We start from the raw sequence: 16,501 nt of genomic DNA on the forward strand, positions 1-16,501 counted from the left end.
TGGATATGTTTGGATAATGTATTTCTTTGCAGATAAACCTTTTTTATTGTTTTGTTAACTCACCTCATTCAATTTATTTGGGCTTTATTAGTTGGAGTTTTTAAGATTTAAGCAAAAAAACAGCTCTCCAGAATCAGAGTTTCAAAACATTGGTTATGACGTGTCACTGTAACAAATTGCTTTTATTCAAGTACCGGTTTTCCAAAAAAACAACCTTCCTTTTGCTTTCTGCACAATAATTACCATTCAGTATTTTATTTAAGTTTGCAACAGATTTTTTTTTTTTTTTAAAGAATACTCCAAAACACACACACACACACACACACACAATGCATTGCCTCACCAAATACACTTCTCACTTATATGTCTACACAACATGATGTGACAACATCCATGCATGCATAAAATGTGATGTAATGCAGTTGTTTGAGAGAGACCTTTGTGTCTGACATACGGTTATTATTTATCTAGGGAAATGAGAGCTGGGAAGACAAATGCACACAAAATGGCGATGTCGTATAATAAAACCCTTTATTCTAAGCTGTTATTATACCTAAATTGGATTCAAAAGGTTATTTCCCCTCAAGTGTTCTTCATTATAACAAAACATTTACTTACCCAGCATATGTTGTTTTCCCTTGCCAGATCATACTGCATAATGTTATTGGATACTGAAATCCATGAACCTATAATAATAGCATGTTTTGCATATTCTGAATGCTCAATGCAGTCTTTTTCTACAAAATAAGTGCTTATTAAGCTATATGGGGTTAATGTGATGCATCTGTACTTTTTGAATGTGAAAAACAGAATCTTACAAAGAAGGCAATGTAAGAATGTATGTTTGTTTAAACAGAACACATTTAAATTCAGTACAAGCAAAATAAATAGGTCTACATTTCAGTGTGATTCTGTGCTTGGTTTGTGGCTGCATTCATTGAAAAAAACATAGCACCTTTATATAAGAAATATTGTTCCTAGCTTTCAAAAGCACACTAGGGATGAGATCAGTTGGACAAAACAATTCATCACCACTTCACAGGCATGCTGTTGACGGATGAAGTCATAACAGTTAAGTAAGATTTCTCCACAATGACAGAATTGGCATGCAACTGATTTTACTGTGTACAGTTGCAAAGTATTTACAGGATATTGCTAAATTAATAGAACATTTGCCTTCAGACTAAACAATGAATTTTAAGACAGCCGTAAGGTGACGCCATTTGGTGTTTGTCCAAAATGGCTACAGCAGCACTTTATTTCTGATTTGTTGTCAGCAGCAGTGAACGTAGACAGTGGAATTCAGTCAGTGCATCTCCCTGCCCCTCCGTCACCCTGGATCGCTAGTTAACATTGAGACGTGCATGTGTGGACACCAGCTGGAGGAAGCAAATGCCTCATTGGACACAACAAAGAGGGTTTCTGACTCACCAGGGTTGACGAAGCTGATCTCCCTTGGATTGGCGTAAGAAGCAGTGGAGCAAGCCACACTGAGTATTGATGAAACTCATCATTTGTAACATCATTCGAGGTGCAGGAGGCACGGAAAGTTGGGTAAATACAGGAGAGAACCAACAGGAGATGAAATTACAGAGTTGTCACAAAAGCCTCCCTGAGGGAAGTACTCTAAAAACGAGCAGTACGTAATAGCCTTCAGAAACCTAAAAATACCTATTCTATATTTTCCTTCCTAGTGGTGTGCGTGTGTGCCTGCAGTCTGAAAGAAAAAAAATATATATATAAAAGCAATGAAGAGGTGACGGTAAGCTCCCCAGGGAGCTGTCCCTGTGGCAGCCAGAAGGCCGTAGGGGCTGAGCAAAGAACAAGAAGGGCCTGTCTATTAGGAAGTATATCTCACATCTACTACCTTGAACCCTAATGCTTAAATAATCCACTCCAACTGCAGAACCGCGCTAGAAGCAGCCTTAAGCTGTATGTATGGTTATTCTCTGTGAAATAAAGCAGCGGGGGTTCTATCCGTTTACCTGCATCATTTAATTAATTATGTCAACATGAATTTGAATAGGAAAGCCAGAGAATGTATTTACTCAGGGTTGCCAGGCACAAACAAAATAAACTACTGTAACAATGGTGAGCATGAATGTGTGATGTGCTTCTGGTCTTTCTCATAAACCAGCCTCTGTATTTTAAAGGGCTTACTCAGTAGCTAAGTGGGTAGTATAATGCATACAACTCTCAACGGTAAATATTTAAAATAATCATAACCCCAGCCTCCGGCGCTTTGTGGACCTGCAGTTTTCACAGTAGAGATTTATTCACTCTAGATGGCGCAGCATGTTCTCATGTTTTTCAGACAGAAGAATTAAAAATGTCAATGTTAATCTTATTTTTGCAGGATTTTTGTGCCCACAAATATGGACAGGAAAGACTCATTGGAATAATTTTTAATTTATTATTTTTTTTGTTCATAGGAATTTTAGTAAAGGATTAGTGGCTAATCATATTTGAGGGCTCCCTCTTGACCCGTCTGACAGGCCTTGCATGTGCGGTCTGCCCACCACCTTTTAACATTTAACTCGTTAAGGATTTTTCCTGAAGAGGAAGAAAGATTGACACTGTGGCATTGTTTGCAAGATTCTCTGCGCCCAAGCCTGAACCACCATTAAACATTTAATCACCCAGACTCTGTTCCTTTCTTGGTCTCTTAGCATTTGATCGTGGGATAAGAGTGTGGTTTGCAGAAAACAGGAAACACTGCGTGAAATAATCAAAAGAGCATCACTGGCAGGCAGTGAAAGGTGACCACACAGCGTTTCGTAGAAAAGGAGTTTAAGGAAAACATACAGTATTATGCACTTTTAATTGCTGCAACTCTGCAAATAGCTTGTGGCAGTTTGTGATAGCATTAATGTTACCAGTGTTAGTGTTATTAGTGCCTGTGTTCCCAGTGGAAGATTCCAAACGATTAGCAAGTCGTAGATTTTAAAAATACACATTTACCTTTGTGCACGCAAAGTGTGGACGGGTCCTCGTTGAAAAAGTATGCGCCACTTTGTCATGTTCATTGAGAAACAAACACAAACCTCTAATATGAAAGGGGGATGTATTTGGTTATATGAACTGTGGCTTTGTAGGATGCTGAAATGGGTAACGATAAACGCAAATCTCTCATCTCGTTTGTAAAGCGCTATCACCAGCACGCATTAAAAGTGCCCGAACACATTTCTTGGGACTGTTTGAAAGCTTGTTCCATTTTTGATGCATCATTTCATTCATAACACATTTGTATACTCTAAATGGATACATCTGTGCTGTAGCCATTCAAAACGATGATAATCATTAACCTTCTCCACCCCTGTTTGAACGAGCGTATGTGCTGAAAAGCATCTCTCTCTCTCTCGTCATGGTTGCTAATGTCCTGTTTCTGCTTTTTTTTTTGCAGGAGCCAGCGTCAGAACCTGCAGCAGCCCTGACTGCCGCTGATCCGGATGACAATGAGGTTTTTGGTAAGAAGATATGAACAGACGGGGGGAAAAAATGCAATTCACTTCTCTTGACATTTTATGCTATAGAAAAATATTGCATGAAGTGCCACTTAGAATGCTGCTGTCAAACGCCAATTCTGAAAAACAGAGAAGCGTGTTCCTTCAAGGCAGACACTCTATTGTTACCTTATCTCCCTAGGATTAAAAAAAATTCAAATGTCGTTGTCTGTACAGAAAGGGAAAGGTCTTCATCCTACCAGAAGTGCAATGAATTGCTAATTCAGAGGTGGCAGGTGGCACACTAAACGGTGAACACCATAAAAATAAGGATTGTCCCCCATGAATGCTGGGGTTCCATTAACTCCTTAGGGCCACAGACATGCTTTGAAACATAAGATTTATGTCTCTGTAGATGTATTCTGGGTCTCTGTACTATGTGGAGGTGTAAGAAGGCCATTTTGGTGCAATAGCACAACACTGGCCACTTATAACTTTAAGTCACAAATATTAAGGAATGGGAATATGCATTACAATTTGGAATACTTGAAACAGTTTTGTGTAGCTAGTGTTTCTGCCAGTCCTCAAAGGCAGACTGTGGCACATGAATATGTGTTATATTGCAGCTCTGGGTGGCACAAGGATCCTGGCTACACCTACAGGGACGTAAATCTTAGATAATTCATGTCGTTGTCTTATTCCTTAGGCTCTGGTTTCCATTTCACTTATATGTTGAAAGGGCAGAATCATTTGTTTTTTTAATTGTTTAAGCTTTAATGTGGCATGATGTGCTCTGAAGGCAAATAGTTTTGCATCCGGGTGCTACTGGCAGAGTTTAAAGAGGTAAACATGTGTGCTTTTGTAGTTAAAAGTCCATAGCTTCTCAGTAGGATAGAAAGTAAAATTGACTTGCAAAATCACTGCCAATCTCTTATTTCACACAAGAGATAGATATAGAGAGAGTGTTAATTATAGTTTCATACTGCTTGACACTGCTATTCTAAGGTATGGTTGATGGTTATAAAAGGAACATGGTGTCCTGCAGTACCACAGCTGAACAGAAGAGGAGGTTGTTTCTCTCTGCCTCTCCTTTAGCAGTTGTGACTTCATTGTCCACCACCGCCCTAGTCTTGGTGCAACCCTGAAAGGCCTGCCCTTTGAGCTCATCTACAGAACATGTCATTAGAACATGTAATTCAAACTAATAAAAATATGTATTATAGAAGATATATTTAAGTATATGTCAAAATATTTGAAATATGGAACAAAATAAGTGCCTCCCCAATTCAGTTATTGGGAAGACATATGTGTCTAAGTCATTCCTAATGTTGGGCATGTCCCAGAAGGGGGCTCTGTCATCTTTTTCCCTCAGGGACACTGCAAATGTTTTGCTTGAGGGCAGTGACCACCAGAGGAAAAATCCACACTTGCCATCGTTGTGCATAAACTGACTTTATGAATGTCATTAATTTATTAGCTGAGTCACCTGTGTAGACTTCTGCACAATAGGCCATTGTCACGGTGGATGCAGCTGAATTAAGTCAGGACGGCTCTCTTAGAGGCCGATTTGTCAAATATCACACCAAGAAAGATCAACAATCAACCGAGACCTGTGGACCTTTATATTCAGAATCGGGCAACAGTTGAGCATTTATGTAACATTTATTTCTTATTTTTTTAATCATGTTTCCTTGCTGTGAATAATTGTATTTCATTTATTTTTCTTTGTTCTGGCGGGGTGGAGGGGGGGAGGGTGCATTATAGCCATAGCACAGCAGCACTATTCATTAACACAATGTGTCTGCTGTTAATGCGTGATTAACGGTACAGCATGAAGAGAATGCAGGTGTAATGAGTCAGTCTCTGGATTCACAGGCTGGAGTTAGCCAGCGCCTGGCACACGTCCAGAATAATGTCTCCCTTCACACAACCAGAAATGGTGGCGAAGAGAGCGAGAGAAGAAGGGAAGAGCAGAGAGAAAGGACGTAGAGCACTGCAAATCCCATCCTCATTTCAGCAAATTTCCATTTCTTTTATGACAAGGGATTGTCATTTAGAAGGGATGATCAGGCCTCATTAATTATGTTTCATTAGTTTAGGCTGTGGCAACTGTACTTATTTTGTAAATAAGGACCCTCGATTCAAATTGAAAAATTATATTCAAATATTCGGCTTGATTTTACTCATGCTGATTAAAGTATGTTCCCTTGTTTTTGTCCATTTTACCTTAAAATGAATTGTCCTTCAATTGAATACATTTGGGGGAAACAAAACATTCTAGTGCTCTCTTGAACTCCACAAATATTAATTTCGACCACTAATACAGTTACTCAGTCATTTTTCATAATGTATGCCCAGGGATATTTATTCAGTTCATGCATATCATTATAGCTCAATTATAACGGGCTAAATTCATACCATGCAGAATTACTGGGATGCCTGGTGTGCCAACCCCTAGTTCCCCATACCCCATATCAATACAGAAATTAGTTGGCACTTTTCAGGGTTTCCTACTGAAATAACAACAATAACCACAGACTCTCGCTCTTTTCAGTCATTGACCTCAGTATCCTCTCGCCTCAAAATAAATGTAATGTAAATACACAGAATTCAAATACAGTTCTAAACACAGCCACTCAATCCTAAATAACTTTGCCTTGCTTCCTTTTCTTCTTAATTTTCCTGTTGATTACATCATTGGAAATACTCCAGCAGTTATTCATCTCTATGCAACCAAAAACAACCTCATTTCACATTTATTTCTCCATCTGTTCATAGAGGCCATTTGCAGAACACAAACGTTAAAATAATATATATTCTTTAATAACTTGCTTTAAAGGCCCAGGAAACTGGATACAAAGTGTGGTTACATTGCCCAGAAGTGACAATTGATTGTCTTTTTAATATTTCTTTCAAATTTTTAACCCACTTATAACCATTAAATCGTAATAAGCACTATTAGATTATTGTGACATGGTCAGCAGTATGACAGGGTGGGCGTGTATCCTGCACTCATGAACATTCACTTTCATAAGACACGTCATATGTAAACCATTCCTAGCTAGATTAGTGCCATTTAGCTGGCAGATTTTCCCATGCAGTAACCTTAAACTACCAGATAAATTGAAAGAAAGCAACATAAACTAAGATTTACCGTTGTATAGTTAAACCTGAAGATCATTCAATGTGCAATAATGTTGTAACATTAGACTCTATAGCAGTCTCAAACTTTGGACATTACCCCCGAATAAAGAAAGTCTTTGATTCCTCGTCTAAACTTGAAAGCTATTTAATTGTTGCTAGATAACGGTAGGCCTACCCACTGATCCACCAAGTTCCAGATGAAATTGGGCACTGCAAATGCTAACTGTATGGGTTATTGTAATATTGCAGTGCCTGTGGGCTCCAGAAATAAAACTCATTTCTTGTCTTCATTTTTGGGAAAAGAAAAAAATGTATTGCTTTCTCTGTATTTAGAGAAAGGACGGTGGTTAGGCATTTTCAACTTAGCTTGCCTTACCTGCACAAAAAGGGAAGGAGCATCATTTACATATTACATGTAGAAAGGATTTCACTGGACTTAAGGTTTTTGTTACGTAACTGACACCCAGTTAACCCTGCCCACTGAAAACCTGGCATTTAGCCAAGCAAGCTAATTTTTGCACAGGCAAAAATATGTTCTCTTTGTAAGTGTTATTTAAAAATATTTATCGGCTGTTTATGAATGCGAAAAAAGTATCAACACATCAGCAAAGAATTCACAAATTTCAGTTTCCTGGACCTTTAAAATGTTTGAGTAACATTATACGGAATACAGCATAAGCCACATCTGTCCCAATTCATGTGCCACTAGCTAGCTACACAGATTTTAGCTACGAAAGCTGCAAGCAGTTTACTTATAATGAAAATACTATAGTGTAGCCAGTTAGATAGCTAGCTGTTTGCTCTCTTGTCCCTCAAAGTTTAGCTAGGTTAATTTAGTTGGAAGGATTCCTGTTCCTAGCACAGTATAATTCACTTCAGAATTGCATGTTTATTTTACCTATAGTAGTAAGGATTGCAGAGGCAACTTAGTTCAGTAATTTTTGGTGCCTCTAACATTTTAAAGTTGGGAGCATGAGTTTAAAAAGCCCTGCTGCCAACTGCAAGGAAATGGCGACTGCTGGATGTGCTGTACTCAGAGCTAGGAAAGGTCATGGTCTGGGTGACCAGCATGTTGCCACTGTCCTCCCTCCTCCAGAAGGGTGAAATGAATATGCATTTATACCGTTATACACGGTGCCGACCAGCTGCTTTCCAGAGAAGCTCTAGCAGATAGCAGGATAGCAGGGTGCCTATCCTGAACCACCTTTATGGTGTTACACAGGGATAAATAGCAACAGTGCAAAGTGCTGCCATCCTCGCATCCCCTTTGATGGTGCCGAATATTAAAATGGATACCCTTGAACGGTTGTCATGGGGAAGAGTCGGCTCCATGCTTTTCAACTCAATAAATATAAAAAAACGCTGACAAAACAAAAATATAGATGTGAAGAGAGGATGCGTAGAAAGCAGTGTTTGCCAAGCATTGCGGTGTTGCTCACCCAACACCAGTGACGAAAGAAAGGCACTTGTTTTCTGCTTCTCGGGTCCGTGGATGAGCATTGAGCTGAAGATGGGGTGGCTGCAGCGTGCTAGTGAAAAAGACCAAGCCTTTGCACTCTGCCCAGGTGTGGTGGACAGAGAGCAGAGAGGGAAAGCAGGATCTAGCATTCGTATGAGTGTGATGGGGGACACGTGTACAGCACATTGTTTTTGTTTGTGCCTGTGAGTATGTGGCAGAATCAATACTGTGTGCGCGTGTGTGTGTGCGTGCGTGCGTGTATTTGTGTATTTTTAAGTATGTGTTCGCTTGTCGTGGCATCTTATGTAAATGGTTCATGTGCATACATGTTTCTGTGTGGGTTTGTGTGTGTGTGTGTGTTTCAGGGCTGCACGATATATCAAATCAGTTTTTAAAAATTTTTTAGCCTAAGAATAACCTCTGCTACAGGGCATATTGGCGATCTCTTGTCTTTAATTTTTCCTGTAATCATACCTGATATAGTAAACAACCAAATGTCAGAGGCCAACTGAAATGCTTCCATGAAAAAAAACATCACTCTTATCTATTGAATACTGATAAGATGGCCAATCAGCAGCAAGGCCTTGCAGCTACACGATCACTTAGAGGCCTTGCTGCTGATTGGCTGTCTTATCAACACCCAAGATATCCCCCCAGCCTCCCAGGGGCATTTGACCTGGCCTCTGATGCTTGGTTGTTTACTACTGCATCAGGTATGATTAAAGAAAAAAAACATCCCCTGTACGCCCCTTGGTGGTTGGTTTTTGTAATTACATCCAAAAATATGTGATTCCATATGTTGTGCGGTGCTAGCGCATGTGCATGTTTGTGTACATGTAGAAGCATATATGTGTTCCCAGGAGAGAGTACCTACAGAGCCATATGATGTATTTTAATATGGACAGTGGCAGTGTCCCCTGCTGGGAGGAGGGCTGCGGGACCCCTACGGAGACAGCTCAGCAGCAGCACACGTCACAGTGTGCCTCTCCAGCAGAAAAGCAGGATGCAGACTAAGATTAAAGCACCGAACAATCAGCTCTCCGCTGTTACCATGAGCACCAGATCAATAGAAAAGCCATTTTCACCAGGACACTAACAGAAGCTATTTGTAGAATGGGCTGTACTGAGTCTTGTCACTAGGTAACTATAGTCAAGAATGGATGGAAGGAATATAACCTGTTACTGGCACGAGTCCACCAATCATAGCTGGTTCCGTTAAGGGCATAGTACTTCTAACAGGTACTTGGCGTCCTTTATTTATCAATTGTTTCTCATCAATGGGGATGTAAAGCTTTTTTTTCTCTCTTAATCATCCCATCTCCCAGCATGGTGTGCTGGCCTGCTGCTCACAGTAAAAAAATAAGCAGGTGCTTTTAAGCCTTGAAGTGCTACCACAGTAAATTTGAATTTTGCCCATGAAATGCCACAGTGGTGAATTATTAGATAGTCCCTGTCAAAGTATTTTTTAAAATGAGCTGGTGAAAAAATAAATGGTGAAAGCATTGCAGTGGGTGTTTATGTTGGCTAAAAAAAAAACAACAGAGGCACTCAAAAACGTGCTACCTGATAGCCTATTTGTATAATTCTGACTCTTCTTTAGGCCACAACCAAGAGGTGAAGTGTTAGGTGATGTATAGTAAGTTTTGCTTGATTAGCTGCATTCTGAAATTCTAGCAATTGGTGCTAAATGCAAATGTGTCCACTTAATTACATTACGGTATTTAAGTGGAAATTGTAGACCTAGATTGAAGCATCATGTGTTAATTTTCCTACTTCCCAATTATAATTTCAAGTTCAGAGGGTGTTCTCTGACCAAAATTATAAATCTACAAAAAATGTAGTGTCAATGTAGGTTCTTGCTAGTGAGTGCCATAAAAATATATGTGTGTTTCTTGACCAGTAAATATTTTCATGCAGAAACATTTTATTTACACCTTGGAATTGGACTGTTTTAATAAAAGCCAATAATAGGATTCATGCCAAGTTTGACCTCCTTGGCTAGTGTCCTGAAAAGGCAATTCCTTTGGAATTAAAACATTTTATCAACCATGACCTCGTACTGACGAATTTTACAGTTACAAGTAACAGTATTTTAAATAATAAATTGATTTCCAGATATCGTACACATAAATAAAAATCACTCAGGAGAGACTGTTTGGCACAGTCCATTTCTGTAACCCTCTCTGCTTTCGCATTGAAATGTGCTCAATGATAAATGAATTAGAAGAAGGAAAAAGCAAGTAACGATTTTGAAAATTAACAAAAAGCTTTTACCCCACTCAGGTGGGTGGGTTTATTTCCGTTGACCTATCATCTTCAGGCACCACTCAACCAGGGCACACAGAGGTGGATACAAAATAAGTATTGTACCTTACTGAACCTGTGTTTAGCAGTTGCCTATGACCATGAAATGCACTTTTTGTACGTCGCTTTGGATAAAAGCGTCTGCCAAATAAATGTAATGTAATGGATACGACAAACAAATACAAGTATTTGTTTTCACAAAAATAATAACATAAGCCCCTATATATTCATCTACCCAGCTGATGTGTTTTCATAAAGGCCTGTCTCTTGACTGCTGTCTCCTGTTTTGACTTCCTGCCGCGTATTTATTGCATTCTCTGAAGTTTCAACTTCCTGTCAAAAAAAGTCCCTTTGTTCTGTTCCTGTGCTTTGTGCTTGAAGCCTTTCATCTTGGAATGTGATGGGATTTCTGCACATGCCCGCTGTTTGATTAGTGAGAAAGTAAGCCTGTCGCAGTCTCGCCGCAGAAGAGTAGAGGCCCGACACTGCTTTTCACCTCCGTCCTTTTTAACATCTGGCTTTCAGTGATTATTGCAGACACCTGTTGCTTAAAATAACATTGTATTCTGACATTTTGGCTTAAACCGAGTTAAATCATTAAAACGTAAAGATGTAAAATGCAGTGTAAATTGTTTCAGAGCTTTTACTTGGTTTGCATTTTGTGGGCTACAATTTTAATTAAATACTAATATAATATCAATAGTACGTAATATATAAAGTAAATACTCATGCTAGGCCAATTTTTACTTTGTTCTTGAATAAAGCTGCCATTGACCTGTTTTCCTAAGAACTGCAATGTGTTGGTCCTTAACAGATTTAGGGTAGTTGCTTATATTTAATTTTACTCTATTTTTCATTTCTTTCTCAGCCGAGTGGTTAGATTTAAGTGGATAGATCGAGACTGTTATCTGAGTTCTTTTTTTGTTGGTATCTATAAAACAGTGTGCTTTGAGGGAAAAAGTAGGCTATCTCCCCTATATCCCAGGGACTCTCAATTCTCAATTGTTCGTAAGACGGCCTTTCATTGCGATTGTATGACTCTTCAATCCAATACTTGCACTGGGGGTTTCATACTCTGTACAGAGAGCTGTATTACTAAAGCAGGATACCAAAGATTGGCACATAGGCTATTTGGTGCATTTTACCTCCACTAAATATAGCCTATTAATTATTTCTTGAAGTGATACACTGTTGCTGGGTTATGTCAAGATGTAGTTATGTCCCATTGCACACTTTGCATACAAGTTAACAGAACTATCCAGAAACAAAGAGAAAAAGGGAATGTCCTTGTTTAGTTTTAAATCACTGCTGTCAGTCAATGCACTCTTGTAAAAGCATGTTCAAGATCAAAACACTCTTGCTTCAGTCAAACATTTAGTTTTTCCCTACTGTGACTTTGTAGAGAAAATGGAAACAACAGTCCCAATGCTTGTTAGTTTCCTCCAAGTCTCACTTGAAGCTGCCTGTTGGTGTTACACTAACCTGTTGGTTAGGCTAGCCTATTGGTTTTATACCTGCAGTAAGAAAAGCGTTAGGACCATTGTTTTCACGTCTGGTGGAGTATTGAAGCTCAGGACAAGCTGTTCTTATCAAATGGAGTGAGCAAAACATCCATGTGACCCTGCTTACCCAATCCTGGCTGGCACTGTGTGATAGACACAAGGGCTGAAATAATTTGGTGCCAGCTGAAAGCACTTGGGCTGCTATTAAAAGTCTCGCTTCGAACGGGGCTGTTTTGAAGTGTTTTACCAGGAGCCGACGTACGGCGCCTCCCGGCACATTTTAAGCCTTCCTGTCCTTCCTGTGTGGTCACAAGCCTTGTGCAAACAACGCAGGTTAAATCAGCACTGGTTTAAAAACCCATTAGGGTGCCATTACCCGTGAGATTGCAATGATTCAGTCTAATATACCGCCCTCCACTTCCCCTGGTGGAGGACCCAGATGACTCCACCGTGACCTCCCTGGCTCCACATTGGCACACTCCCCGTGCCCCGCGGTGTACCGACTGGCGTGTCGCTCCTTTACCACTTTTAAATGAAGCCCGAATGGTTTCTCGGTCTCGCCGGCGTGAGTCTCAAAGGCCACTTCCTTTCATCAGGGAAACGGCAGCAGGAAAGAGATGAATACAGATGACTGTTAAAAATTCATTTACAGTACTGGATGAAATAAAATGGGTGCCTTTCATCGAAAAGACTCCAATTCTGCTTTATTTAAGGTAGAGGGGTTTCTTTTCCAAATTGGTTTGTGTTGTCATTTATTCCCCTATACATTTCTGGAAAGGGTAAGCTACCTCTACATAAAATGATGGTTATGTAGATTCAGCGAAAATGAATACTGGTGCACAGACTGTTTCCACTTGCTCAGGCAGAAAATGAGGGTGAATGTGTGGGATAACAGCTGGATATGATATGAAAGACGATACTGGAAACGTGTCTCAGGGCAGCATTGTCTTCCGCCTGTCATTAGAAGATCCATTGACAAATTACCGTGCCTAGCCTTCATCAGCCACATGGCAGTTTGTGTCTGATACTGCTGAGCTCATTGTGAGTCGCAGTCCCCTGGTTAAGCGCAGATGCAGATTGCGTCCTCCATTCTACTGGGTAGAGTGCTGCTACTCCCGTTCCAGTCCTCTCGTAATGTCACAGCTCTCCCAAGCGTGTGCATAATTATTTGTAGTGAACTAATGAAGAGCTGGTGAAAGGTGTGTGATGTCAAAGAGTTATTTTACTTAAAGTTAAATATTGAACCAGTAGCCCTTGAATAGGAAAGTCCTCCCATCACGTACCTGGATGTGTATGTAATTCCACTTAATGATCGAATAGAAATTGGAAAAAGTCCTGTGCGGTTGGATCGTTTTGACAACTGATCATTTAGGCAAATGACAAACATAAACAAGACTTGCGTAAATTTGTTGCTCATCACTTTTGGGAAATGACATGCATTTAGATAAAATGGACTATAGTGTGGTAATAAAGCTAGACAATCAGAAAGAGAAATGTGACTTAAAGTGTAAATTGTTCCTGGCTTACAGGGCTGAATCGCTGTAATTTAATTCCCCCCAGTATCTTCAAACATTTTCCGAGTAAATGAAACATAACTCATAGCATGTGGTCCTTGACTTTAATTGCTTTTCTGTCGAGCCCCTTTCTTCAGCGTTGTAAGGGCGGCCTGCGATGCAGCGGGCAGCAGTGATGTCATAAATCATGATTTTGTTAAGCCTTTTACCCTCATGCCCTCGGAAAGTGGAGGCTCCCCTCGAACTTGGCCCTGCCCTTTAATCAGCCCTCTGCCGCTCGTTACTAATGCCATTGAAAAGCCAGCATGCAGAAGGTCTCGGACGGAGAATTAAAGTTAATTCACAATATACTTTAATAATTTGATTCCGGGGCCTTTTCTTGTTTCTCGTTTATATGCCAAATGAAGAAAAATGCAGTATGAAGAGATTGCAGGGTCCTATGGGTGGGTAGTGGTAGACAGGGGGGTGGGAGGTGGGGGCAGGGGAGGGGGGGTGTTGAGATGTGTTGTACCGTGAAAGCCAGTCAAAATCTTCTTTCTTCTACGTTTGACTGAACTGATGAGCACTGTTGTAATTACCAGAATCTTTCTTCTCAAAGTGTGGGAGTATGCTTAAAAGGATTAAATATTGGATTAAATATTAATGAAGATTGACATGCAGTCTTTATTATTATCATTTTTTCAGAAAAGAGCAATTTTGCAGTTGCAGAAACAGAACACCTATGTATTTTTACTTTACATGAAACCAGATCCATTGTAAAGTGAAAAATGAAGCCAAAAAGGAGCAATTTTGCTTTCTTATTAGTGATCTGGATATCCTACTCACGTTGGAGGCAGTGCGTCCTTTACTCAAAGACAAATGCATAGTCTTCTGTGGCTGTGTACATTTTCCTTTTAATTATTTTGCTCTGTGCGAGGATGTGAGCACCATTCTTCTGAAAAACCACCTCCAGACTCTGTTTTAATCAAGGGAGAAACTGTTTGATTGAAGTATTGCTTTGTGCAAATTTGGACAAAAATTATTAGCTCTGTTGTTCTGAAGAACACAGAGTAAGACTGACTCTAGCTGACATGTCCATAAAGGTATATATAGAGACAAAGGTGTAAATGAAGCAACAGTGTGGTGTTTGTTACAAGACGTCCACTCTCGGTCCATCTGGTTGTTGAATAGTGTTGATGTTACCATTTGACAATTAAGTCATTGATCATGACCAAAACAGTAGTACACGTGATGAAAACAATGTTCCATAATACCCTCACAGATTTAGGAACTGATGTTTCTGTGTTGGAAAGAAAGTGTGAGAACCTAAGAACATTCATGCCTGGCCATCAAGCCTGAAATGATCTGGCAGTAGAAATGTTGTTTTTTGATTGGTCAGTTGTGTGGTGTCAGAAGATGGGATCTTAAGAGGAGTGGCATAAGATTGGTATGCCGGGCTAGTCATTCTGCAACAGCTTACAGGAGACACCGACTGTAAGATAATTACCTGCAAAGACACCTTGCACTACATTACAGGCATTTAGCAGACGCTCTTATCCAGAGCAACTTACACAACTTAATTTCTGGACATTGAAGGTTAAGGTTTGAGCCAATTCATTTCACCCCCGCACTGCTGATAACTGGTCTGAATAAAAATAATTTTAAAAAACCTCAAAGAGACAAAAATGCAGCAGTGGTATTAGCATTTTCAATGCTGAGAGAATTATACTGTTTCAGATGTGTTCATTTTTTTATGAACAACTGTCAACCTAAACTGCAGAATAATTTTCTGAGATTCATCACACACATTACAAAATTCATTACAAAATGTTAATACGTTTTTCATTTGTTTCTTAAGCACCAAGCTTAGCTATTCTAATCTATTTAATTCTCCTTTTTAATCTTAAAGTAGAGAACATTGTGAATTATTCATTAAATCAATGTTTGTTGGGAAGTCCTATTGAGATAACTACTATGAACAAGAATGAGTACATTTGCCTTTAAAAAGTGGTGCAGACAATGTATAGTAATTCAAATACATTGAGGAAATCATACATTAATTCCATTTTAGTCATTATTTTTCATACATGTTTTTGTAATATTAATGAATTGGTGATCCTGACTTTCATTCATGTGCACAGTATGCTTTTTTTCAAGAAAAACATGTCCAACCAAGCCACAGCTAATTATTTGTACAAAGCTGTTTTGTTATACGTTACCTTTTAAGGTTGGAAAGGCAGTTTTCAGCTAAATTGAGATAAAATTCCGCACAGATATGCAAATACTATGAGACAGATCTCATTTAATTAAGCTATGCATTTTATTTAATATTTGTGATGTTTTTCTGTGTAATGGTTACATTTTTTAGGCAAGTGACCATAACATCTGTATGAGAAAGAAAAATGGGGCCTCACAGGCACATAAGCCTATGAGAGCTTAATGTCAGTCCTTGCTTTCTCTTTCCTGTGGAAATGATCAAAGATCTATGAGGTTACAATAAGCATTGTTTCTGACTCATCTTTATATGCAGTGTATATATGCTTGCTCATGCACACTTGCACATGTACATTATGATAGAAGCAATTTGTACTTGCTTATTTGCCCCAAAGCTGGATGAAAGGTATTGATCTGCTCCTATTTTGCAGAGGGTAATAAAACGTTGTGAGGGCCCTTGCAGTCGTCTCTGCGGCTGTATCTACCACTAGCTGGCACAGGCCCTGGTACGGCCTTGGTGCTCCAGTGGTGTCCTGCAGCTCAAAAGCAGATATTGTCAGAGTGCATCACTGTGACAGTGTTCTCCAGTTTGACACCATTGTTCTGACTCTCTGTGGCAGGCGGTGTGTAAAGACCACGGTGTGCGTGTGTGTGTGTGAGAGAGGGAATGCAAAGTAAACCCCGTGAACTGGTTGACTTCCAAATGCTTTTGTGAATGGGGTATCTCACTGGTGGGACCCCCACCAGTAGACCACTGCCAAATGGGCAAGAGAAGACTCCTTGATTCTGGGTCTGAAATTAGTTTTTTGCCTGATTCTGCAAGAGTGCAAATGTTTTTTATCACCTTTTTGCTATTGTGTCTATTGCCAGTTCCTTTCCGGTGAATATTACATTTAAAATAATGTAAGGCCTTTTTTTCATTTTCATTAGAGGATATTTGGA

At 39.6% G+C, this 16,501-nt stretch overlaps 1 protein-coding gene across 4 annotated transcripts in view; it reads left to right on the forward strand.

The window, feature by feature from the left end:
• The window catches only part of LOC135258215 (myelin basic protein-like), a 58,168-nt gene that overhangs the window by 30,185 nt on the left and 11,482 nt on the right, over positions 1 to 16,501 (forward strand). For all 4 annotated transcript variants that reach the window (XM_064341547.1, XM_064341536.1, XM_064341557.1 and 1 more), the window contains one exon: positions 3,404 to 3,467. In XM_064341547.1, coding sequence (XP_064197617.1) covers positions 3,404 to 3,467 — 64 coding nt within the window. The remainder of the gene's footprint in view (positions 1 to 3,403; positions 3,468 to 16,501) is intronic.

The sequence above is a fragment of the Anguilla rostrata genome, chromosome 1 (assembly GCF_018555375.3).
Source record: "Anguilla rostrata isolate EN2019 chromosome 1, ASM1855537v3, whole genome shotgun sequence".
NCBI lineage: Eukaryota > Metazoa > Chordata > Actinopteri > Anguilliformes > Anguillidae > Anguilla > Anguilla rostrata.